General features: G+C 37.8%; 1 protein-coding gene across 2 annotated transcripts; it reads right to left on the reverse strand.

Moving 5' to 3' along the window:
* On the reverse strand, positions 1–27,056 carry LOC122652005 (delta-1-pyrroline-5-carboxylate synthase). Of its 2 annotated transcripts, XM_043845621.1 has the most exons (21): positions 26,899–27,056; positions 23,888–23,959; positions 23,660–23,763; positions 23,074–23,176; positions 22,779–22,940; positions 19,577–19,854; positions 18,370–18,520; positions 18,022–18,186; positions 17,699–17,776; positions 14,364–14,453; positions 6,042–6,128; positions 5,841–5,927; positions 5,657–5,753; positions 5,206–5,309; positions 4,952–5,027; positions 4,144–4,294; positions 3,992–4,060; positions 2,041–2,107; positions 1,890–1,960; positions 319–403; positions 1–275 (listed from the first exon to the last, which is right to left on the reverse strand). In XM_043845621.1, exons 1-20 carry the CDS (start codon positions 26,956–26,958, stop codon positions 322–324), a joined length of 2,154 nt encoding a protein of 717 aa, XP_043701556.1. In that variant the 5' UTR covers positions 26,959–27,056; the 3' UTR covers positions 1–275; positions 319–321. The 2 variants fall into 2 exon arrangements, with proteins under 2 accessions (XP_043701556.1, XP_043701555.1); XM_043845620.1 differs by having other exon boundaries at positions 1–403.
* Between the last annotated feature and the right edge of the window lie 853 nt (positions 27,057–27,909).

The raw sequence follows: 27,909 nt of genomic DNA on the forward strand, positions 1-27,909 counted from the left end.
ATCCTAAATTAACCATTGTTTAATTCATCACGCTAATTCCCTTCCTTGAGCTATTTCCAAATCTGTTCCCAAGGATGCTCAAAAACTGCAACTAGAAAAAGCATCACAGCATAGGAAACTCTTAGTCTCTGGGATAAAATGGGGAAAATAATTCTAGCTTTGCTTTCTCTGCCTTTCTAACCATTTTATCTTCCTTAATGCACAACCAATAATAAAACTTATTAGAGATAACCAATAGGAGGCATGCACGTTACAACAATGACAGCACCAGATGGTGACCGAGTCCTTGAGCTTTGGCAAACCGATCCCAGCAATAAGCATTTAGGACTGCAAACTCAGATCCTTGTGAGTGTAGACAACCCCCTTATCACCATCCACCACTTGCCCACTTCCTCGCAGGATCCTACAATTTCAAAACCAGTTAGCAATTGCATGGATCAAACATAAACAATGTAGAGAAATGTTAACATTCATCAAGATACATGAACTATGTAGAGTTCACCAATTGCCAAGTGGGAAAAAATGATGGACATGAGTGGATCACTGTATATAGGATCCTGTATACATCTCACTGGCAAATTTTCAGCCCAATACATGGTTCAAAGTTGTGAAAAAGTACAGAATGCCATGAATCTATAATTTGTAATAAGGTTAGTAGATGTTTATAATTCTCTACGGCTTTGGAGACACTTTCAACCCATATAGCAATACTCATTTTTCGGCTGAAATTTAACCAATGAGATGGATGAAAAGCCCTTTATAACATGGCCACCCAAAGACCAATCAATTGCTTGTTGAGTGACAAGTTATGAACTTGTAAAAGCAGTAACCTTTTTGCAGGTTATCAGTCCCCAACAATATTAATTAATTACGCCAAATGCCGTTTCTACTTCATTCATCTATACAAGCAAAAGGTTTTGTTCAATGCTGACACAATTGGCAATGTTTATCAGCTCTTGAAAAACATTCCAACTCTGTCAGACATTCAACTATGGATTTCAAACACATGGTCTTCAAATGAGATAAGTGAGATAGTTGGGGAAAACAATAATCAGTGCACATCTCCATTCCTAGGACCTCAACAAAGTATGATAGCAACATAGATTTGCTTCACTTCCTAGAACATGGTGCACGTCAGGTGTGAAAAAGTTTACCTAGAAGGCACATAAAATGGGACTAGGATCGTCTGCAACCATTCTTCCCTGTAGCTGTCGTGTATAAATGGGGGAGGCAAAGAAAAAGCATGTCATAGGATCTGACTCCCTACCCTAACATTGTCGTCACAAATAAGCTGGCAAATATTAGAAACAAGAAAATGCTTTAACGAATCAGCATTTACTGTTTGCTACCAGTAGTCCATTCCAAATGATATGGTACAGTAACATACGATGCAGGATGGAGCTAATGACATCATATTTTTTAGGATGATGCAACTGAGCCAAAATAAGTTGAGGTTTCTTAATGGAACTCTGAATGGCTGGGGGCAGCAAAAGTCAAGAAAAGAGAAGCGAGTGCGTTCACACACATGCATGAGCGCGCACATGCGAGAGAGAGAGAGAGAGAGGCAGGCTTTTAGACAAACAGAACCACTGCTTAAAGGTACTTCAAGTTATTAACTGTTTTGTTAAGATGGGAGAGAGAGAGAGGCAGGCTTTTAGACAAACAGAACTACTCCTTGAAGATACTTTAAGTTATTAACTGTTTTGTTAAGATGGGCCTTGTCACATTCATTACTATCATGATCAAATATTTGGTTTGAATTTTGTTATTAAGGGGCATTAAAAATAGAAGTTGTCTCAATGTGATCCAAAAATTAAGAGAGTATGTCCAGTTGTCCTCAAAATATGCCATGAAAGATACTTAAGCAATCAAGATGAATATGTACATACCATCGTGTTGTCAATAGTCCCTCAACCCCAACTGGTCCTCGAGCATGGATTCTGCTTGTACTTATCCCAACCTGATAAATAACAAACAAGAGATGTGAAACTTGACCACATTAATTGATGTCTAACTTTCAAATTTTTTAATGAACCATACCTCTGCCCCAAGTCCAAAACGAGCTCCATCACAAAATCGTGTGCTCGCATTGTGAAAGACCGCAGCACTGAAAATGTTGATGAGAGAGAAGTATATTTAGTTACGCAGCAAGTTTAATTGCATCATGTCTTGGAAAAAACCTCATTATAAATTACACAACAATTGTATTAAAATATCAGAAGAGTATTTGCATCAAATCCAATATTCTCCATGCACTGCCGAACAGAATATCCAACTGCAGCAAGTTCCAAAGAGAGACTGCCAATTCTGATCCAAAATACCCACTCAGGCAAGGATCATACCTTACCACCCAAAATCAGGTTATCCATACCAGTCCAGGTAGGACTTGTCTAGAACTGATCTGATCCCCAATCCAGTGCTTGAAACAATAAGTTGAGAGGTAGTGTATTTAAAATGAATTTTATTTACTGTTACTAGATTCATCTCCACAATGATGCTGTTCAAAGGTCAGTTCCATGGATGACTAACTGTACAAAGATAGACAAGTAAGTTCACAGTATTAGCCTAAGTCCCTAAAAGCCAATTAAAGAGATCCATTTTCTAGTTATGTTGTATATTTCATAATAATTTGTTTCCTTTCGGGTTGGCCAAAAAAAATAAAAACCGGCAACATTTCAATTCAGTGGCCAAAATGAAACAGAACATTTAGTGAAAATTTTCAGCTTTGTGCTTTGGTTATTTCGTATACAAATTAATGTGGTATTGATCTCAAACCAGGGACGAACCAATGGGAGATCAATTGCAGCAGGATCCATGATATAGGAACGATATGACTTGGGTATCCCACCAAAGCCTCAATCAGCATCACCACCAACCATGCAAAGCCTCTCACCTTGCAACTGTATCTCACAACCCAACTTGAATCTCACAAGGAAAACAACATAAAGCCGTCATCTTTTCTTTTGTCTAAAATTGTTGGCTAGAGTACTTTCCCCCTCTTTTTATTTATAATCTCAACGAAAAACAAAAAAAAAAGGAAAAACCTCTATTATGGTAGGAGGGTCCCTTACAATAATAGTAACTCTCCATAGCTAAGAGGAAGAGTCACCAAAATAGAAAGTAACTAGTAACTGTAAAAATAAAAACAAAAATACTTAATTGCTAAGCTACCTAGTAGCTAGGATTTACAATAAAAGAAACTACTAAATAAGAGCCCATGGTTGCCAAAAAGCTGCTGCAATATCCAGCAGAATATTCCCCACATTTTTGTAATCTACAAATCAAATCTTATAAGAGAGATCTTAAAACCAATCTGCAGGTTTTGGAATATTCTACTGGAATATCCAGCAGAATATTCCCCATGCTTTTGTAATCTTCAAATCAAATCTTCTAAGAGATCTTAAAACCAGATCTGCAGGTTTTGTACCAGAATCACTATCTTCTTTATGATCTGCATCAATTTTGGTGGTTTCAGTTAGTTTTATCTGTTCAAATATATTTTGGTGATTTTGGCTGAAATATAAATACCAAATGTCGATTTGGAGTCTTTTGTTTTAGGTTAAATCTATTGATTTTAATTGGGGCCAAAATGAATGTCAATTTATAACTATGCTTCAACATGCCCTTTTGTAGACCCATTCAAGGATTTCCGAAAGTCCAGCAATAGAGTTGTATTGTAAATGTTGTGTACTTATTATAATAGTCTTTTTGTTTTAGATTAAATGATCGATTTTAATTGGGCCCAAATGAAAGTCAATTATAACTACGCTTCAACATGCAAATTTTGTAGCCTCATTCAAGGATTTCTCAAAGTCCAAGTGTCCAACAATAGAGTTGTATTGTAAATGTTGTGTATTTATGTTATAATATTTTATTAAATTTAAAAAATTATTTATGTATCTATTTAATATGTTTTCTGTGCTTGTGGTTTCCAGATTCTCTGCAAATGATTTTTACTGCCAGATCATTTACATGCCAGCAGCCGTCATACCTGTCAACTTGCTGTAGGAAGATTTTGGCAGCTTCATGATCTTCCGTAATGATGCAATCCGTATGTGCACTGAAAACAAATGAGTATGATAAGATTAGAGATACTCATTTCTGCATAAAGAAGGAAAAAAAAGGAGGGAGATGCTAACATGCCTTCCATGACGATGTATATGGTCAATGGCTTCGTGCAAATCATCCACAATTTCAATGGTGCAAGCCAATGAGTTGTATTCGTGATGAAATGATTGTGCCTCTGCAATATTCAACAAGGAACTTGCTCTTGGCCCACCATATAGAGTAACACCTACAATAAATGCACATCCAATTGGTGAAGCTATCAATCTGTCGCTCTATTGGTTTGCCGTTGCTAAATTGTTAGTAAATTGACACTAAAAACCACCCAACAAACAGTACTCCCGGGAGTTGCCTCTTCAGAATAAACACATAAATATAAAGAGACAGAAATATTAAGTATTTAGTATAGACTCAAATGGAGTATAGGCAATTTCAATCACCAGTCTGCACCCAAAGGTTTAACATCCATGTGCTCATGCCTAGGAATACCAATCCAGATGATGGGGAAAGAAAATATCTGGTCTTTGGAGTAATCAAAGGTTGGCCACACCCATGTGTTTATGGCACAGTTGACCCAACAGCAAGTGGCAGAAAACTGCATTAATCAGAGAAAACACACGCACACACAGACTAGTGTTCTACAGATATGGTATCTTTGTTCATCCTAACTACTTTCCAACTTGATTCTGAGATGCCAGGGCTCATACAGAGATTCTCCTCGGGGATTTGAGAAACTGTTTGAACTTCTGGTTTGAGAGCTTACATTTATGAAAAGTCTATAGACACGCAATTGACTTAATGCCTAATGCCCGATGTTCCTTAGTAGAAATTTCCTCCAACTTATTTTGCTTGACAGTTTAACAAATCTTAGTGAGGAAAAGTATACCTTCACTGTTGAGCTCGACCATAAGGTCATTAAGTCCACCATTCTTCACCAATTCTTTGTGTACAAGAAGAGTTTCCTGAGGAAAGATGAGAACACCGAAAACCGTAGCATGTTGTAAATAGGTAGGTGAACATCCTTTTTTTAACAGCATGCATTAGTTATAACTACAATCAAGAACTATAATAGCGTGAACCCTATGGAATACAGTATCATCAGCCATGTTATTCTCAATGAAAAGAATGTTCAGGAAATACCATAGCATTACAGGCTGCAGCATAATCTATTTTCGCATCCAAAACAATTCGCTTTGCCATATCCATATTAGCTCTTTCATCAACATAAATATGGCAAATTCCATCTGGGAAAAAGAATAAACAAAATAAATTGAAAGTTAGACAACTTCCAGTCATACTTTAAGCCTCTAGTTCTCAAAGGAAAGGCATTATGTCATACGATCTGTTATTAGACAATAGTATATTAAGGGAACATCTCAGGTCTGTGATAAGGGATCTGTACAAGGTTAAAATTGCTCTTTCCAGTTGAATTTTAGCTTAGTTAATCTCTTTGACGGAACCCATCAAATGGTCCCAATACTCATACCATTCGAAACATGACAAGTTAAAGTGCCAGAGACCATTAGAATGATCTAAGGCCCAGGCCCATGATATTTTCAATATCGATATAAGATCCCAAACAGTATCTTACCAGCATGACCAAGAACAGGAATTTTTGTAGAATTCTTGATTTGAGCAACAAGTTTATTGCTGCCTCTTGGGATTACAAGATCTATGACATCATCAAGCTGGAGCAGAGGGCACATAGAAGTTAAGACCAACATGATCTAAATAAATCAGAACAGCTTTTTCTATTCCCTCATCTCATCATGTACCTTTAGCAAATCAGGGATCTCATCTCTTGAAGTGACTAGTCCAATAAGGTTTTTTCCAACAGAATCAGGGATGGCTTCAGTAATAATCTACAGAAAGCAAGAAGTTTAAATAAAGAAATTGATTGTCAAATATAGACAAGGAAATAAGGAGATCTTCCACCCAAATGACCCATAAAAGATGCCACTTTCAAGAAACCAAACCTTGTGCAAGACTGCATTTGATTGTTTTGCTTCTTTCCCTCCTTTCAGGAGAAGTCCATTTCCACTCCGAATAGCTAATGAAGCTATCTATTGAATCATATAAAAAGCTAAAGGGTTAGTATACACTGAAAACAGCGCATTAAGGGTTTTTTTTTTTTTTTTTTGGGTTTTGGTGTGTGTGTGTGTGGGGGGGGGGGGGGGAGGGGAAACAATAACCAAAACCAAAACAAAATTAAGCATTAATTTCCAATTGAAAAAATGGAGCATGCTGATATGGGTATTATTCTACTTATACAACATTAACATTTAAATTAACAAGAAGGCTCCTTTTGTTTTGACGTAAAGTACCTGGTAGTAAAATAAATAAAGGGAAATATTTTACTTCAGCTACTGTATTTTGCATTCTTTGGGCATAAAAAACTTTCCCAACTATAAATTTTTACATCATTATTTCTATCTCTACTGAATCAAATTTTACAACTTAAAATTTCATCTTTAATTTTTAATTCTCACCCATATTACATAAAAACAAACAGCTCAAGTAATGCCTGACACTCTTGACAGTCAAATTCTGGCATCTAAACTTGGAATAGTTATTTCTCTTTTGAACATGTCAATCCATTTCAAAACTGAAGTCAAGGTAAATTTCACTGTACAATATATTCTCAAACATCAATGACCATGCACAGAGACATAAGGATGGCAAGGAAGAATAAAGTCTGAAGAAGTAAATACATCATCTCAGCAAATCCAGATATCTATAAGGATCCTCAGATAGGTAAAGTGCCTCTCTATTACCAAGTCCTATACATCAGGATGAATGTTAGACACCGTTGGTCTAACTATGGCTTCATAGTACCATTTCTTATTTGTTCAAAAATTAGAAAATTAAAAAAAATAAGGAAAAATATTTTTTTTGGTTTGAAAAATCATGACAATTTATGGAACTATTGCTTTAAACTTTTCAACTGAAAATGGTGATTAATGTGTCGTTACATACTTAAAATTTGGTAAAATTGGTAGTAATTATTTAAAAATTATAAAAAAAATTAGTTTTAATTAGGAAAAAATATGAATAAAGTAAAAATTAGGGGTGTATATGAATAGCCGAAATCCGTTTTTGTATCCGTGTTCGTATCCGTTTAGCACTATCCGAATCCGTCCGAAAGCTAAACGAATGTGGATACGGATAGGCTATAGCTATCCGAAAAGCTATATTTACATGTAAACGGATAAAATATCCGATCCGTATCCGTGTCCGTGTCCGTTTAGCACTATCCGAATCCGTCCGATAGCTAATCGGATGCGGATGCGGATGCGGATATAGCACTATCCGAGCCGAATCCGATCCGTTTACAGCCCTACTAAAAATTAGGAAATAGCTTTATTGTTGCAATAAGAGTTTTAATTGATGTAGAAAAGTAAATAATGTGGCACTTTTTGTTGAACAGTATAAGGAGATTACATCATGGCTGCTCAAGAGGAGATGAGGGAGGAGACATAGTGTGGAGGCATTCTCTTTCTCTCTCTCTGTGTGCTGAAGAAGTGGTGACTGGTGACTGGTGAGAGGGTCGTTGCCAGCATGGTCCAATAGTGGATCTCTCATGTCAGGGCTGTTCCGGCAGAGGAAGCAGTTGCTGGAACAGCAGACACACGTCCTCTCACAATGCTGATGGCGTGATCCGGGAGGCTGAGGCTGTTGGCTGAGACGTTGACGGCGTTTATAGAGGGGCCTGATCCAGGAGCATTTTTTCACCGAATAATATGGATCCGAAATTTTTTTCTCGTAACTATGAAAAATTCCGAAAAAAAACATTTCTTTGAACGATAAGTGAGGATACACATATTATACTTGTATGATAAGCAAATTTACTAACTATGGTATAAACTGATCAAACAAAGCTCTTGGTGATTGTTTCTAGATATAGAGTGCCTTCTTCAGACTAAATGCCTTGCCTCACTCTTTGGGTTTGAATCCTAAAGGTGTTTGCATGTACACTTCCTCTTCCAAATTACTGTAAAGAAAGGCATTTTTCACATCAATTGATATAGGACAGGAGAACTCTTATAGAATTCAACTTGGCTGCAAGAGCAAAGGTTTCCTAGTAACCAACCCCATAAACCTAAACATACCTCTCTGCCACTAGTCTGTCCGTTATATCTCTCAAATGTGCCATCCGACTTTTACATCATTATAAATCTCATTTGTAACCCACTAGATTCTAATCTTCTGAAAGGTCCACCAACTCCCATATACCATTCCACTCCAATACCCTCATTTCCCCATGCATAACTTGCTTTCACTTTGGATTGCGAAAGCCTCTAAGATATTTTAGGAATTGGAGTAGACGATAGAATAACAGAATATGCTAGACCTATCGAGGAGAGGGAATCATAGGAAACAAACTTGGCAATGGGATAGTTAGTACAAGCTCTTTTTCCTTTCTGAACTGCAATTGAAAGATTTAAGTCAGATGGTAAACAATAGAATATGAAGGAGGGGATGATGATGGATAATTATCTATACTTGAAGGATGACGATCTAAAGAGGAAAATTGGCAAGGCTTTTCTGCTTTCAACTATAAACCAACAATTCCTTCTCGTTGCCGTTGCTCTCACCCCCCCCCCCTCCCAACAGTCCTCCTTTTCTGATTCCATCCCTTTTTCTTCCTCCACTTCTGATTCCCAAACATCCTCGGGATAGTAGGTAGGTATAAAAAATAGGACAGCGGTACAGGTTATGGAACGTAATGAGTCACCTCTGCACATAAACCTTTATACTACTCTCCCCTTTATGAGGTGACTGCTAAGAGGAGAAGAAAGAACCAAATTCAACTATTATAACATCTTAAAAAACCAAGCGTTTTCAGGATGAGGGATGGTAACATTCGTACCCCTTCTCAACTGGTGAGTACCCCAATAATATATGTTTGAGAGCTTCGGAGTCAAGTTCGGTATGCTTAGATCTTTGAACATGAGCATAACAAACACATCCAAATATTTTGGCTGGCAGAGGAAAATAAGGTGTGATAGGTGAGAGAACACACAAGGAGCTTTAAATGCAGATGACATGTGATTATAAGAAAACTGACAGTATGCAAAGCTTCAAACCAAAAACATCTTAGGAAGTTGGAACAGGGATACCAAAGAGCAAATTGTGGGTAATTTTCAACTAGTGGCGGTTTTTTCGCTCAATATTGCTGAAGTGTATCAACACAATAAAGTTGATGCATTATGCCATGCTTATCGAAAAAATTTTGAAGACTCGCAAACATGTATTCACCCCCCACTGTCAGTTCTGACAATTTTGATTTGGGAAAAAATTGGGTACACAACATTCGACAGAAAGTAGTAAAAATGGAACATGTATCACTTTTCTATTTCATAGGATACACCCAAGTATGTCGAGAATATCGTCAACAAACGTAACAAAGTAACGAAATTTAAACAGCGAAGACATGGAGGCAGGCCCCCAAACATCAGAATGAATAAGCTGAAAAGAAGTAGTTCCATTGCCATGATACAAATAAGTTGATTTAAAATGTTTATCTAACTTACACAATTCACATTGTTGACACACGAATTAGGGACGGCAGAAAAAAGATCATGCAAATGTTTTCTTAGAACAAAAATTAAAGGATGCCCAAGGCATTGGTGCCATAATGTAACATTATCTGTTAGTGCTCTTGGCGCTTATCGTAGCAGCAGTGCAGTGTTGTCATTGTTGGCAACAAGGATTTGGCAATGGTGGTCATCAGCAGATGGTTGTGGAGACAATATTCAGTTGGTTAGTAGGGTGTATAATTTTTGGGCATGCGTTATTTTTGCTTCTTTCTTATTGGTCCGAAGGAAATCTCTTGGGATACTATATATATTCTCTTGGGAGGACAAAAAACGCATCAAGAGCCCTAGAGAAGAAGAAAAAATAAAGAGAAGTCATCTTCTACCATTCTGGCGTGATTCGACAACATAGGCGCGAAGAAATCAACATAGAACATCGGTTTGGTTGTTGGTGATGGATTCGAGTACTTGATACGTTCTATTGAAGATCTCACAGCATTCGTTTGGAGTTGGGAGTTTGCCTTTGAGAAGGTAAACGTGTTCACAAACTATTGCTCCTGTGTTCTAGGTTTATTTCTTTATTCTTGAATGTATTGGGTAGAACCTACAGTGTAATCTGTTATGGGTTGGGTTTGTGATTGAATCTATTAATTGGGTTGATTGATTGCAAGGCTGAGGCCATTTTGTATTGGGGATTGAGGTTCTTGCCCTCAATGAGGTGAGAGGTTGAAGCAGGGTAAGGGGTATCCTGATCGTGGGGGTGGCTAATTGTATTGGAGTTAAGTATTGAGGGGAATTGCTCCGTGGACGTAGCCTTCACATACTATGAGGTGAACCACGTATATCGTGTCTCTTTGTCTATTGTTATTTGTTGGAGACTAATCCCTGTTTTGCAAAGTGGGTTTATAGTCTTGGTAGACCTGGCCACATTCTGGTGGTGCGAGGTGAGACTGTAAGCGACTGTGTGGTCAGCGGAAGTCGTCAAAATTAAGGGAACTGATTCACCCCCACCCCCTTCAGTTCGATCCGGTATTCACATTATCAATCCCTTGAGCAACCCCAACACGAGTATCACTAAAACCACCAAAAGACTGCACTACATTTAGACCAGACTATGTTGAGTCGAGTGGGTAAACTAAAGACCTTTCTCCTCATGCCCAATTCCCATGGTCCTCTTCGTCACTAGATCCTCAAAGAGGCAATGAGTAGGAGAAAAAAAAAAAGGGTGACGCTACAGTATAAGGATTTTGTGAGAAAACTAACAAAGGATAGTTGTAAAATTGGAGCTATGCAAAACTGAATCAAGAGAGATGAAAGGGGAGGCATGAACATTACCCTTTCCTGATATATATGAAACGGTGCCATCATCAACCCTAAATTGTCTCGACCTTAACAATGTAGGAATTAAAAAGCGTAGACATACTAGTCATATGTTTGGTAGCACCATAGTCTCTAATCCAAGAAGTGTATGAAGTAGATGTGGAGGCATGTAAGGCAAAGACCAAAGTACCTAACTGAGTAAAAGCAAATGTGACAAAGGCAGTGGCCATACTAATACTGCCTATCTTGGCTACAACTTGTCAGAAAGGCTGGACAAGTATCTATTTTGGGTGGCCTTGGTTTTCTTGCCTCCGCCACCGCCTTGGATCGCCTTGTCGCCATAACAACTATGCGTATGAGAGTATCACCATCAGGATGGGAACCAGAGGTGGAAGGGTTCCATCACTATCATTGTTGAAAACAGCGGAATGAACCCTGGTCATCTGTTTGGGGGAACAACCATGAATTTCCCAGCAAGATTTCTTGGTGTACCTTGGCTTGCCACAATGGTCACACCAGAGACGATCTTTATCATCACCACGACTGTCACTATGTCCAGTGCCATACTCACAGCCTTCTATACGACCACCATGGGGAGACATTGAGACCATCGCTGACTTCTCGAACAGGGACCCCACATCCATAGTTTGTCACCAGATCTCCTCACTCTAAAGTATAGTTGTCAAAGGCGTCGCCTAGGCGTCCAGGCGCCTTGGACGCCTTGTTTGCTTACTTGGTGTCACCTTTAATTTTGACCCTCTCCAATGCCTTGGGTCGCCTAGACGCCATAACAACTATGCTCTAAAGAAATCCATAAACTACATCCAAGGATGGGGGTTTTACCAAAAATTTGAACACAGATAGGTTCATACTCTAGGTTCAATCCACTAAGAAGAAACATGACACGTTCTTTCCCTAGAATTCAATACATATTGGCTTCATCCTCAGGGTTGGAGAGGTAATAATCTTGGTAGTGGCCATACTTTTCCCTGATGTGACCACGGGTTCCAAAACCCTGATGTAGGTCACAATGGGCCCACTAAAGTGATGAATATCCAAATATAAAGGAGCATTGGCAATCTCATAATTATTCAAAAAGTTTAGGATCCTTTTGAGGAAGAAACAAAACATAGGGGAAGAACAGTAAAATAACCTGAAGGGAGGATATTTCTGGGATTTCAGAACATGTAAGGGATAATATAGTCTCAAACTAAGAAAGAAAGATTAGTTTGGTAATAACTAATAACAGGGATCAATTTCGAGAGTAATTGTCCAACTCCCAATCCTACTGAATCCACCCCACAACAGGTTCGATTGTCAACAGAAGTAAGCGAGAGAAATTTCTGAAATCAGCAGGGGCAGTATTATAGAAGTCAGTTCTGGTTGAAGGCTTCGATCTCACGACAGGAGCTGAGTTTGGTGGTGAGACCCTGGAATTTGATTCACCTATGGAGGGGTAATCTATGCCCAGAATATCAGGTCCAAGCAATTGATCACCAGGGAGATTGATCAACTCCTTTCAGTTCAGTAGGAAACAGCATCAGAAAAAGAAAGAATTAGAGAATAGAATTGAAAGAAGGTGAAAAGTGGTAATAGAAGAACAAAGGAATGACGGAACGAAATAAAGGTAAGAGTATGGATGGAGTGCACTTGTAACCAGAGACAAGATCAAAGCAGAGGAGATAGGCCTGCGCACTCACAGTTCTTGGCAGCAACACCGTAGAGAAACTCCATTCCATTCTAAAACTCCTATTCAAATCCTAAAACTAGAAACAACTTTAACTCAAGCTCTATCTCCTACTTGCTACAAACATATCTAACTTCAAAACAATAAAATAAATAAAAAAACTCAAATTACAAAAATATCCCTAGTGAGGTAGAACCAGCCTTGCAACTGCATCACTCCCAAAAGCCAACAATGGTATGTAGTACTAGGAGATTATTTTGTCTCCTTGTTTATTAGCAATAATGGAGGTGATAAACCTTGGCTGAGTCACTGAATATTGCCACACTATCCCAAATTTCCTATGCTGTCGAATTCCTCATCAGGTGCCAACCAATTTTGGGGTTTCATAGAGAAAATATGCCATGTCATGACCATCAAGTTCTCAATTTCCCTCTTTTGGTAAGTGGGATCACTAGGATTTAAGGCTTTAACTGTCCCCCTTATGTATCCTAGCTTTCCCTGGCTCAGCAAGGATAGCTTGACCAAGTAGGAACAATCCATATAGTTAGTATAATCCAACTTGACTACGGAAATTTGGGGATTTATTTGATCCGTTGAAAACATGGCTGGACTGGCATTGCCAGCTCTCCCTGGTGTAGAATTCACTCTGATCCTCTGACATCCGATTTTTTACAGCAGCCCAAGGTTTTGATAAAAATGGGTTCGGTTGGGTACTCGAACCTGTGGGGAGAGCACACTCTACCCACACCCAAGTTTTTTTCTCCTCAGGTAAAGCTACCTCTGGGCTTGGCTGACTGCAAGCCTGCATGTCTGAACAAGTTAAGAAATTCACCCTGCTCTCTCACTGCAAGCGGTAGAAAAGCTTTTCACTTTCTGAGCACCTGTGGCCAGAATACATGGCCGCCCAATCTGAGGTCTGAGGCAGTCAAGGACACCTCTAGGGAGACCTCAATGCTCCTCAATGGCCACCCAAATCACTTCCAGAAGGTATGGAAACAAGCTCTGCAACCAGCAAGGGGCGGAAGAACACCTCAATTTTAAGGTCACAACACTCACACCCGGTGGCTTCTTCCAAGTTCCAGCAAGACTTGAGCAGAGATCAAGGACCCCTAGGAGACACAAAATGTGTAGGTTTCATGCCCAAAAAATCTCCTGTAGTTGAGAGCTTATCTATGCAACTGCTACCCTGGTAGACTGCCCTGTACTTACAGACCTTCATTCAATCTCAATATACCCTGGGCAACTGGAGTCCGCTTCTTTGACGGAGATCCTTACCGGGATTGTGGGAGCTTGGGGAGCTCACCAACTCTCAAAACTGGCTGAGAAAACTGGGAATCTCTGATACCAAGTTAAATTATGTTGTGCTGAATAAAACAAAGTTTTGAGAAGGTGAGAAATAGCAGCGGCATGGATGAAGAGAATAAAAACAGAAGGAAGCGGTGAGATACAGAAAACAACACAACAATGGGAAGAAGAGAGGTTAGGGCAGTCCAAGTCAACCTCTTCCCCTTTTATATTACTGTCATATAAAAGACTAGAAAGTACAGAAATACCCCCATACATGATACTAATCCGTATTCTATACACATTACATAAGCATTCCCACAAGAACCTTATATGTTATTCTAACAATACCAAATAGAAGAAAAAAAAATACCATCTACACGATCCTGACATGATCAAATCAATCATATCATCAACCTCAACTCAAATAGGCTCAATGATTTATTGAAATGAAATAAATCTTTTTTTACCTGAACAAGAGCATCGGGCCGAGACTCAAAAACAATCAAAAGAACACCCAATGGACATGATGTCTTCTCCAAGATGAGCCCATCTGCAAGCTGGATGAAATAGCATTTAGAAACTCAAAGAGATCAGTTACGAAAACAATGTCATGATATTTAATCAAGTCTACATTAGGTCCAACATTCAAGTGGAGAAATTATGTGATGCAGTATTTGGGCACTAGCAGCAATTCCAAGAGAAGAAGAACCTGTGGTTCAGAATTGCTAGTTTCTCTAGGAATCTAGTCTCACTAGAAATCCTATTACTACTCTACTATGGAGTTCTATTCAAGGAGAGTTCTGTTTCAGTTTCTTTTCCTATTTCGATGTCCTAGTTCAGACTGGATTAGGAATCTGTAATCCAGTCCTATTATGAGTTGATTTTCTTTCATTATGTCAAGTAATAATTGGTTTAGGACTCCAAACACAGCTGGAGGTTCTTGAAACAGTTTAGGAGTAGTTTTAAGTCTTTTGTTGGTCAATTAAGTAGCCAGTTTGATTTTAATTGGCTAGGCTATTCCTAGTCATGTTGTGAGTCATATTTGGAGAGTCTGTACATACTTTTGTAACCAGCCACTAAGGCATACGGATTTCATTATGAATAAAGCATGGCGTTTTTCCGTTCTTCTGTGCTACTCAGAGTGAATGTGAGATTCAACTACTCTATTGGTGAGATTCTAATACTGCTTAGTAGTTAGTAGGATTCCAGCAAGGACAGGTGAGAGATCTAATCATATATTCTTCCTCTAATCTCCTTTACATTATTCAAGTTCCTGCAACCAGGCCAGCTCTGCAACTTAATTTCCTGCATACAGTTTTTGATTGAATCTGAGTTTTGAATCGGTCACTGCTCAGTATTTCTTTCTCAAATCAGACTGAATCATTTACAACCCCCTCTCCCCAAAACAAAAGACCTGAATTCAATTATTGTTTGACTCTTAACAATGAAGTCTTTAAACTGGGTTTCAGGTTTTTCTACTCTTAATAGGATTCTCGAGTTTTAGACCTGAGTTTTCAGATATGCTTACCATGGTACAAGGCAAGGTTCTAAAACTCAGTCTCGACCAGTCGAGTTTTCTGAGATCTCGGAGAGACTCTATTTTTTTATGTTTCGGTGAGCATATGGCCATAGTTGGCTCCGAAACTTTAAGGTAAGCTTGTTTTACGATAAACAGATTTAAAGAGGTTCAAATTGAAGAAAAAAAACCACTCAATTTGGAGTTTTGGAGTTTTGTCCTTGGTTGGCAGTAAAGGCCAAACCCTTAATGTAATATTGCCTATTCTACACATTGTTTGAATGATATGAGACATAATTGGCAAGTTAAACAAGTAAATTATGCACATAATATTGAATAATTATTTAAGAAATAGTTAAAGACTTAAAGTTTCTACTACAAACCACAAGATACAATGAAGTGTTCACAATGCATATTACATAGACACCCAACCTAAGTACAATGAATAATACATAAGTGACAACTTACTATCCTAGTCTTCCACTTCTTAACTCCCAAGTCCCAACAATACAGTACTATGACTCTATGAGTACTAAGTAGGTCGAGTTTTTGAGTTTTTACATTTGTTGTTTCATATAATAACTCGTCTCGTGAAGCTCGAGTTTTCCGAGTTTTCCAGGGAGATTTTGAACTATGGTACAAGGTTTTGACGAAATTTCGCGAAACCAACCAAAATATTTTGGTTTCACAAGCTGTCGAATCTAAACAGCCTGTGTGATACTGAAGAATTTCAATGTTTCAACTGAAATTTCGCAGTTTCGGCAAAATTAAGATCATGTTTCGAATTTTGGTATTGTTTCGATCAAACCCTTTATATAAGATGCATTGTTTCGATCAAAGTTTTGTCCATGTTTCGAGTTTTGGTATCGTTTCGCTAGTTTCAACTCCAAGGAGGAAAACTTCCTAGAAAACCTCAGTTTTATGATTTTTTGCCAAATCACTCCCATTTCTTTGTAATGAACCATGGAATAATATTTGACAATTATGAAATGGTTTCTAATTTTATGTTTATTCATTCCTAAATCATATTTTAGTTGTTTTAATTGAATTATATATTCTATTACTAAATTTTAGTGTATACAACATCGTACAGCATCTCGTGTACATTGTTTTTGTTTTTTTACAATATAAGAGTTCCACTATGTTTAAAGGGCCTAAAATAGGGTTTCCTAGAAGTTTGGGAACTAATTTGGCCATTTGGGCCTCGAAATCAAAAACGAAACCTTGAAATTTCGCAATTTCACAAAATATTTCGGTTTCGAGCCTGGTTTCAAAACCGAAACCTTGAACCTTGTTGCTTACATATACAGAAATCGCACTTCATGCTTCATTGATTCATGGATCCAAAATATCATCTCTGAGCTGGTTTCAAGGAATCCTTTTCTTAATAGAATTTTCTAAAATCTTCAATTCTGAACGATATCAAATTCAGATTGATATTTCTGTAATTACCATTCCTGATGTTTATTGCTGTATTTGACAATCTGTTTAACATTAGTTTGGGTGTTAAAGATTCTGGTTTCGTTTTACTGTTCTGGAAACCTAAATCTGGTTTCGTTTACTGTTCTGGAATCCTATCTTCAGTAGGATTCTCCCATATTTCCAGATCAGACCATCAGATTGGTCCCAAGTTTTGATATCATATTCTCCTTCCCAAATAGATGACCACTCTTTTGACCAGATCAGAATCTTTGATCTTCTGATTTCTTAAATCTTCTAAATCTGGTCTTTTCTCTCACTGTGATTCTGGTTTTCAAATGAATTTTTGAACCTAACCCCTTAGGCTTCTAAAAAACACATCATTCCGTGGTCATTCATAAAAGTGGTGGAGAGAACCTCAGAATGACCACCTCAACTGTATTACCTACCATGTATTCGACTCTTTGCAGTTCAAGCTATCAGACTGTTAACCTTTCATCACCAAACAGAGGACTTAATTTTTCCATTTCTGAAATGCCAGATCAATATTTATACCTTCTTCTTGTGGTGCTAACTGCTAAGTAAGCTCCCACATTGTAGACTTTGCACCATCTGCTCAACTACTACCATATTTCTGGGAAACTAATCACCTTTCACTTCAGTTTTATTTAATTTACATCTTGAAGTTGAAAAATTGTATATTTACAGCTATGCCACCCTCATATTTACGTATCAAGTCTATCCTTTCTATATTGTAAGTCATAATATAAGTTTGCAAAAGAAAAAAGTAAATAAATAAATATATATATATATATATATATATATATATATATATATATATATCAAATCACATCCCCTTCTTCTTACCTCTGTTCTCTTCAAAACATGACCAATTGGTTCTTCCATGTCCGCAAGTACACGAATTGATTTTGCAAGACTTGAGATCTGTGAAAAACAAACAACACACTGGATTCAACAAGATGAATTATTTGCCTCTCCCTTCATGTAGGATATACTTCAACAGAACATGTATCTTATCATTCAAAAAGAGCAGAAATAATTTGTTTGAAATCATTCTGAAACAGTGAGATTATCAATTAAACATGCAAGAATATCACATTTTGAATATAATCATAGCAGGACAGAACCCAGAGGTTGGAGAGATCTAAAACAGAAGCGAGATATCTTGCCTTCCCAGGCTTCAGAGTCAACCGAGATATCAATGATTTCTCATAGCCATCCTGCTGTGCTTCAGCAACATCAGCTTCATTCTCAACTCTGATCAAGTTTTCGTTTGCCTCAAGTGCGTCAGCAATGTCCAGCAAAATTTTCCTTCTATCTTCTGAAGACAGGCTCTGCATCCAAGGCATTTATAAAATATATGCATGCATTCGCAACACCTAGGGACTAAGGGGCCAACAAAGAATCAATATCGGTAGAGTCTAAGTTATGGAAATAAATGGACTTTTAGACTGGATGGAAGAACCAAAACTCAGCAAATGCAAATGCAAATGATGGTAATGTGATAATGAAGCCACCTGAAGTCTTCTGGAACATTCCCTTGCTGCAACTGCCATCTCACGTGCACCAGTACCTTTGAGTGAAACCCACAAATGTGCATCTTGATGAAAAAGCGTACCAACATGTTCTCCTTTAAGTACTTTTATGATGTTGTTAGGAGCAAAGCCACTTCAACAAATAATGGAAAAGGAAATTAGAGCTCAACAGAAAAAATTCAGGCCAACTGAGGAATAATTGTCTAGCTGAAGTATTGGTTTCAACAATAATAGTGAGTGATTCCCAGTCAACTTTTCCACTTCAATTTGGTGTTGCTTAGTTAACAAATCATTATCCACATTAAGATTCTCTGGGAATATATTTATGATGTTGTCCGGACTCAGGAGCAAAGCCACTTCATCATACAGTGGAAGAGGAAAATAGAGCTCAACAGAAAAATCCAGGCCAACTGAGGAATAACTGTCTAGCTGAAGCATTGGTTTCAACAAATAATAGAGAGTGATTCCCAATCAACTTTTACACTTCAATTTGGTGTTGCTTAGTTAACACATCATTATTCACACTAAGATTCTTTGGTAATACTCCCACTTTCAAATGATTGGAAGATGGCATGATTAACTGTTAGAACAAACACCAAACAAAACAAGAACAGATCAAGATGACACAGATTTAACATGGTGCACACACCAGTATGGTGTGCTACGTCCATGGGCGAAGGCGAAGATGTTTCACTATGTAAACCAGAGGAAATTACAATGGAGATCTCTCAAGAACACCCAAAACAGCTTCTCTCTCCCAGAAACCCTAAATCGAAAACCCCAAATCACATAATCACATACACACTTTACAATAAAGCGGGTAAAGAATATAAATACTTCTCCATCGGATTGGGTCGATCCATCGGATCGGCCCAAGCCCTCCGCTACCATCACAAATCTCAGAAAAAGTTCCATGCAGGTCGCCACCAAAAAATGTCGTAGTGGGTCAACTTTCGAAACGGGTACAAGAATTCGAGACATACATAACATTAACTAATGTTGGGGCATTTTCAGTTAATGACAAAATAAAACTGATGATTGCCCTTATTGTCAAAATAACTGAAAATGCAGAGCTATCAATTTCAATATCATTTGGAGATTATGGTATAAATTAAAAGCAGAATATACATTCCAAGTAGTAATATCTGATATTTCCATTAGTGGCACCATGCATAATATAGAAGTATACCTTGTAATAACAACAGGGATACCAGCATAAGCTGCGTAGACAGCAGCTTTTACTTTTGCGGTCATACCTCCTCTTCCTACCCTAGATTTGTCCCCAAATGTGATTTCTCCTTGATGCTTTTCCTTTATGTATGTGTGGATTAACTTTGAATTTGGATCACTTGGAGGCCCATTGTATAGGCCATCTACATCACTCAATAGCACAAGAAGGTCAGCTTTCAGCTCCAAAGCCAAAAGAGCAGCTAAACTGTCATTATCCCAAAATATGCCAGAAGAATCCTGCAAGTAATGCCAATAATCAGAAAGCTGAGAACAAATAAAGCACATACTTCAAAAGGCAGAGGCTAAGAACCATCAAGAACTATTTTGGAGGTTCAGCTATAAAACCAATAAGTGGGCACGGACACAAGGTTTCAAATAAAATTTAGGTAAAGAAGCAGTAACTTAACCTGCTGGATGCTATCCAGAAAATAAGAGGTGTGTGTGTGAGTGAAACATAAGCATCATAGAAGCCTCCAGAAGTAACAAACAAGCAAAAATTAAGATTCTATCTTCTAATTTTCTTCCACAGATAAACATGCAACAAGTCATACCAGCTAAAGAACTAGGAAAACCTTATTGAAAAAGAAAAGAAAGAGGCACTACAAAGCAAAGTCAGACAACTTTACAGTGTATTCCAGTTGAACTCCCGACTTTGCCTTATCATGTGCCGTGTAGTGTCAAGCAATATACATGAACAAGAGGAGAGATGTTCCTAAAGAATGTCAAAACCAGGATTTTTCTTGACAAAATAGAAAGCTCCCAATAACCTTTTATTTTATCCCACCCCCCCCCCCCCCCTACTAAAAAAATTCTAATGGCTCTATAGTAATTTCTTACAACTGCCACTTTAACTCAATTGAGCTATTCAGCAAAGATGAAAGCTTTGGAGAGATGGGGGATAAAAAAAAAAAAATGTACAACCTCAGGTTCCAATAAGCCATAAGAAAGAGAAAAAAGCTTTTCCACTATGATCTTGAAGATCCCCAAACCCAAAGAGGACTAGGTCCCCAAGAGAGCAGCTATTGAAGTTGAGTCTGATCTCATTCTCAAATATCTTCTCATTCCTCTCCTCCCAAACCCACTACAAACAATTGCATACCTTAGTATCTTCCATAGAATCGTTCAGTAGAAAATGGATATTTTGTATGATGCAAAAGACTGGTTTGGGGTCTATTTGCCTAATTTGCATTATATTTCCGATTCTAGAGTATGCAGGCTGTTACATGGGTCCCGCTTAACCAAATTGTCGGGGGAATACCTCTAGTAGGTATTTGGGACAAGGTAACGAGGTCCCCGACACGTGGCACCACGTCCCACATTCACGGGACAGAGATTTACTGAGTACAGCACTCAGGTCGATGGGACTAGTCGATCCAACATCGACCTGAGTGTGTTTCTTTGCTGATTCAGTGTCGAATCACCCCGGTTGCTCACGCCTTCACATATTTACCTTCCCAAAATGTTTCTCATCAAGGAGAAGACAGACTCTGGCTGCATTTGTACCCCTTTCGTGAAAACTAGTGATCAACTGGCAGACATCTTCACCAAAGGGCTTACCTCTCTTCAGTTTGGTACCCTCTTATGCAAACTGGGAATGCATGACATTTATTCTCCAACTTGAAGGGGACTGTTAGAGTTGTTAGAATTTATGTAATCAGGGTACTTTTCGAACTAGTCTTTTGTCTAGTTTCCTTATAATGTATTTTCTCCTTTTTTTATCTTTTTTACCTTTTACCTCCCTAGGGAGGTGGATGTAATTTCTTTCTTGTTGTCAATGAAGTAATATAGCTGTGTGGAGAATACTCTCACACACAACCCATTACCACCGAATCTTCTTCTCCTCTATTCCCTTGTCTTCTTCTTCTTCTCCTCCTCCTTCCCTCTTCCTCCTTCAACTTCTTCTCCTTCTCTTACTTGCATTCATAACCTAAAATCCAACTATTTTGACTACCAAAATTAAGAAAGGACAGTTTTAATGGCCATATGGCAAGACCTAAGCATGTGCTACAGCCCAACTAGTTAATTTAGTCAGGTTAACTTGATTAACCAGAAGCTTCTAGTGTTAGAGATATCCAGATTGATGCTGATAACCAGATGTGGATATGTAAATCCACCAGCTGGCTTCTATTTGTACAAGTGATACACATATCTAGCCTGAATCTGATCCATTTTGCATGCCTATTCACAACCATTTCCCAAGAAGCACCAGGTTTCTGACTTTAACCCAACCAATATTTAGAAAACTGCCCCACTCCCTCACATGGAAATTCCCTGACATAGTTCAAGTCATTTTACACTTTTCTGGGATTCTGAAATGAGAGATAATTATCTGGAGATCTAGATTTTATGCAAGATGCAAAGTAAACTTGTAAAGTGGATTAGATACCTGCAGACATTCTGGAGGTTCTAGAATTTCAGAGAAAATGGCCTCATGGACTGCACCCCCCCAAGGATCCCAAAATCAAACGGAAATTTTAACCTACAAAATGCTATTATGTATGTCAAATACACCGTCACCTATGGTATCAACAATATGGGAGTTTGCAAGACCATTTCATTATGTAACTTGTGGCCTCTCATTTCATGCATCTCAAAAACCCATATTAATGCTTATTGATTCAAACTAATAAAAAAAACCCTTACATCACTTTTCTTTTCCCAATAATCCAAGGATGCCCTAGCATCTTTTATGGATGACAAATTAAAGACTCAGAAGAATGCAAAAAGATTCAGGCACACCTTCTGGCACATAGCCATAACTCACAAGAAGGATTTAGCCAATGATCGATGGGCCTGATGGTAACAGAAAAAGTATGACTAGGTGGTTGAATCATTATTAGAATTTCTAAAAGTACAATAAAAATAGGTTGGTATTCTATTTATTGTTAAACATCAACACAAGCAAGGAACTAAATTCAATTTTGGTCATGAATTCAGTCCAGCCAAAGAGCAATTTCAACCAATCTTTGCAGACATCTGGTTCTATGTCATTATATAACAAAAGCAATGGAAAAAATAGTATAAGTAGGTTGTTAGCGGACAAGTCTCAGTCTACCAGGCACAGAGAACTGTTTCAACAAAACAAGAACCCCCCACCATAAATTATCAAACAGCTCAGTAAGAGATAGAAAAGACAAAGCAAATATGGAAAATTAATATACCTCATATGGAGCTCTCCTGGTACTGATTGCATCATTCTCGTTAAAAATAGGTATAACCCTCAGATTCAACAATGATTGAACTGTTTCAGAAATCTGCAATCTGAAATCTGGGTCCCTAAAATCATTGTCAGTCACAAGAAGCTGTGATGATGACACGTCCAGCTGTAATACAGAGTAACCCATAAATGTTCATAAGAAAGCCACTAGCAGATAATAGGGAAATGCAAATGCCTCAGAAAAAAAGGTAAAACAGCACATAAAGGTGAAGATGGAGTTGTAACAAGGATGAACAAACCTGACTGAACAATGCATCATAAAGAGCCATAAGACCACTCTGACCAACTGCAGCACAAGCTTTTCCATCAAGTTCAACTTGTGGTTTTTGGAGATCAGCAAAGCTGCAAAATGTGTACGTGCATGCACACACACACACACACAGACAAAAACACAAACACAATGAATCTTTCAGATAATTCATTTCTCTGTGCCATAACCAATCTAAAAGAAATAGTTAAATGTACCCAAAGAAAATTGCAATCAAGACACAAGTAACAATTCCAAAAACTTAGGTGCTGTAAACAAATATATTGACATTTTGCTCCATTTTCCTATTACTATACTATTATGGGTGGCCAAGCAAGCAAAAACTAAAAGAAAACATATAAATGAGTTGCTTATGGATCCCAAATAAATGTTTCTGTCTGATGTTTACCAAAAAAGAAACCATGATTACTTCAATTAGATAGCAAATATCAAGGAACGACTTATGTCTACTTCGAAAAATTAAAATGTATAACTCAAGACTCTTGATCAATGGAAGAGTCCAAATTGTTGTTTCAATGCTAGAGAATATATGAAAACATTGAGAAAACGAAATGAACCTGCTGTTGACTAGTTTCCTGTATCTAAGCCTTTGACGGCCAACACCAACTGCACCTGAAGTCACCAGAATAACCTCAAAGCCTTGAGAGTTCATTTCTTTAATCTGCAGGTGTTCCATCCAGACAGAAAATCTGTAAGTTTTGAATTATGCCACATTGACCAACTAAAGAGATCGAAAAACTAATCCTAACATTCTAGAATAAGCAAGTATGACAAACCAAGCGTACCTGCTCGCAAAGTGCTCCCATTCTGCCCAAGGCTAGTCTTCCATCACCTCGGGTAACAACTGCTGTTCCGACCTTTCATAATTAAGACAAAGTTAGCAACCGCGAATTTTTGAAAACCAAATGTAGCCCCCCCCCCCCCCACCCTCCCAAAAAAAAAAAAAATTCAACCCTTTCATAGATGAGGATAAGTTGAAGATAACAGTGCCATCCATGTACATTGCACCCAAATGAAAATTGCATCTGTTACGTATTCCATATTTATCTTATTTAATACTTATTTAATATTAAGTAGTTAATTAGTAGAGGAAAGTGTGTAATTAGTTATTAGCAATGGGATGAATTAAAGAGAAATTGTAGGCAAAGTTGTAGGAGCGGGAATGGGTAGTTGTGATAACCACTTATTGTACGTGTATTTATTTTTTAATAGTGCAATAGTAAGCAGACTTTGGAATCCTAATTTTTCTCTAGAGATTATCTTGAAAGAGGCAAGCTACCTTCCAACAAGCCAAACGTTCGGCTTTGTCTGTAAAGCCCCAAAGTCCTCTCTCTCTCTCTCTCTCTCTCTCTCTCTGGTATTTCTCTTTTATTTTCTTGTTTTATTTTAGATTACCGTGCACGTATCATTTGGCATCAGAGCTTGGTCGATCATACAACTATGGATACAAATATTGAGATCATCGAGGCCATGCGTTCATCCGTTCGGTACATGATGACGATCTCCACCGAGATGGCTAAAGTTTATCAACGTGTGCAACAAAGTTTGGCCAAGTTGAAGAAGGAGATGAGAAAAGAAGCAAATTATCAAATTCATGAAGTCTTGTTGGACAAGCACAAGGAACCTGTAAAGGGTTTGAGTTTGAACAAAATCATGGTAGTTATGGAGGAAGCAAAATTGGATGATGAAATATTGCAACACGAGAAGATTCGTAGAATTGATTCAGTTGTTTTGAAGTACTCCAGTTTGAAGATTCATCTTCTTGTTGTTTTGGCGATGCATGAAATTTTCTTCGGCAAAATTTTTATTTGGGATCCTGGTGGAATTAGGAATTATGTTTGTGTTTCAATCTTGAGGGCAAGATTGAATTTATAGGGGATGGATTGTTACATACTCCATATTTATCTTATTTAATATTAAGTAATTAGTTATTAATAATTATTTCATATTAAGTAGTTAATTAGTAGTGGAAAGTGTGTAATTAGTTATTAGCAATGCGATGAATTAAAGAGAAATTGTAGGAGAAGTTGTAGGAGTGGGAATGGGTAGCTGTGATAACCACTTATTGTACATGTATTTATTTTTGAATGGTGCAATAGTAAGCAGACTTTAGAATCCTAATTTTTCTCTAGAGATTATCTTGAGAGAGGCATGCTACCTCCCAACAAGCCAGACGTCCGGCTTCTTCTGTAAAGCCCCAAATTTCATCAAACCATCAGAACTTTGCACATTAGTGAACCCGATGTGGCGATGTCAATGTTTAATTAAGGTTCTAGTGGCAAAAGGTTAAGAGGATTAACAACTTTATTCTATTTAACATAACTCAGTCATATATTCCTTCAGTTTGTTTTACTCCTCTATTTTTTTTTAAAAATGACAGCCTAAACAAAATCATTAAACAGTAATAATAATGTAAAGAGAAGAAGTTGTATTCCATTTTGTGGAAACAGTCTAGCAAAAGAAAAACAGCAACTAAATTGTTTAAGAGGGTCAACATACTTTGGTCTACTGTGATAAGTCATTTAGGAGAACTTAACACCTTTTCCTTATACTAATTCTAATCATTAATCCCACTTATTTTCTTCCGTATGCAACTTCTACAGCAATGGTATGACCCTTGGTCATCCAAAGTGTGAAAGTGGCAGTATCTAGAGGCAACTGAAGAAAGTCCCTTTGCGTCAGAATTTCCAATATTGCATTTAAAAATGTGAAAAGGCAGTTAACTTTAGTAAGAGCCACCACAGCATGGTTCAAGGAATCAGTCTCGGATCAACGGAACCGTTCGGATCGGATCGTTATCAGCCAAGGGCAATCCCGTATTGATCCACTGGTACGACCTAAGGGTATAAAGGAAATAAACAAAAAGCAGGGGCAAATCCATCTGATCCAGCCCAATTCAGGGAGATACGGATCGGTATCAGACTGATCCCTACCCCATTCCCAAATACTAAAACCTTGCACCACAGCAGGCAAAATATCAAAAGCAGCATCAGGCCCAGCAAAATGATTTCAACTAAACCTTCATGATATTGGGAGAAATGTGAGAAATAAACTCTAACATTAGGTTGCCAAAGCAAACCAAAGAAGTCCAAGTTATTCATTCCCTGTTTCACACGGTATACATGAGAACAGATTGTACAAAAACCAACATAATCCCGCATTAGGTTGCCAAAGCAAACCAGAGAAATCCAAGTTATTCATTCTCTGTTTCACAAAGTATACATGAGAACAGATTGTACAAAAACCACCATAATCCTGCAGTAAGATAAGATTTCCTATGTCAGATAAATTATACCAGTAGAAGAGTTCAAACAAGTTGAATCTCATTGGTGCTCAAGAACCTAGCATTTGAGGATTTAGAAATCTCCAAGTCTTCTCAGACTCATCAGCTGCATTATTAGCAATCAAGGCACAGGCATGCTTTAGGGATCAAGTTTGACATTCAACTTGAGAATATTTCTTCTTTGTACACTTGTTGAGACTCTAGGAGGACCATAAAGTTTCTCCTAAGCCAGGATTATGAGATAATAGACTTAGGGATTTTTAGATATTGCCATTGTATCTTGTTTTCTGTGCATACTTTAAGTACGCAAATTTCCATGTCCAAGGAACCAACATTCCTATAAAAATTGAAATTGACGGCAAAGAAAATTACTCCAATCTGCACCAGATAACATTAGATGCTTCTTTGCAATAGAAATTAAGGATAACGAAAAGAAACAGTAGAAAGATCTCAATAGAACGCGAAAAGTGGAAAGACCGAAAACAAAAAACAGTATATGAGAATGCAGGTCACCTTGACGATGACACGCTTAACGTCCTTGACGAAAGCTCGAGTAGGATCCATGGAGTCCATAGTCTTCGATTGAGAGGGAGCTTTCGCCTGCTATTGTTTGGATAGATGAGGAAACTCGAAAGAAGCAGCAGAGAAGCAAACGAGAGCAGAGAGTGAGAGAGAGTGATGGGAGTGAGAGAGATATTCAACCATGCGGTCATAGCTTAGAACGGAAAAGAGCGAAGAGTCGGGGTGGAATTAAATACGATTAGCAGGCGGCGCTCGCCACGTGGACATGGCAACGATAATCTTCAATGACGGCCTGCTTTTGTGTTGAGATCCGTGTCAAGTGGAACGTGGGACTGTGGGTCTCCGAACCCTATGTTTTCCTTTTGGAGAGATCAGGTTTTAGGTTTTATTTACTGACATTTCCGTAGAGTATTAGGTATCTATGGATTTTTATTTTTTTTTAAATGGAAGAAAAGAAAACCAACACTACCTAAAATACGTTCCTATAAAAAAAATTAAAAATTAAAATACATAGAAAATACCATAGTTGGAAAACAGGTTTTCTAACTCCACTCGTCTTCTAGAAAAACCAGGTAACTCGGCTACGCATTGATTCAAAAGAACTAAAAGCATTTTCAGACCCAACAAAAAAGAAAAAAGTTTCCAAGGTGGTCACTGATCATCCATATCATGTTGAAGGAAGGTTACCAATTCATTGCAGTTAGGGATGTAAATGGATATTCGAAAATTCGAATTCGATCCGCATTTGTATCCATTTAGGAAAATCTGTATTTGTTTAGAGATATCCAGAAAAAAAATCCGAATACTCCGATAAAAAATCGTCCAAAAAAAATCTGAATACTTAATAATAAAAAATTAAATAAATAATGATTCTTAGGGGTTTTTAAAGATTCAATAGGTTCTAGAATATGAGGAAAAGAGAACATGATCTAAGAGATATAGATTGAGAGTGAATTGTATACGCTATGGGAGGAACTGAGGAAGGTCCAGGTTGCATAAGGC

Source organism: Telopea speciosissima, chromosome 2 (assembly GCF_018873765.1).
Source record: "Telopea speciosissima isolate NSW1024214 ecotype Mountain lineage chromosome 2, Tspe_v1, whole genome shotgun sequence".
Classification (NCBI taxonomy): domain Eukaryota; kingdom Viridiplantae; phylum Streptophyta; class Magnoliopsida; order Proteales; family Proteaceae; genus Telopea; species Telopea speciosissima.

Bases quoted from the DNA above. Each gene is read 5' to 3' on its own strand.
- LOC122652005 (XM_043845621.1), bottom strand. From the start codon at position 26,958: ATGGACTCCATGGATCCTACTCGAGCTTTCGTCAAGGACGTTAAGCGT. The intron at 22,941-23,073 runs GTTTGTTCATCC...TCTGTATTACAG, and splicing joins ATGATGCATTGTTCAGTCAG to CTGGACGTGTCATCATCACA. The intron at 14,454-17,698 runs GTAAGAAGAAGG...TATTTCATCCAG, and splicing joins ATGTTTTGAAGAGAACAGAG to CTTGCAGATGGGCTCATCTT.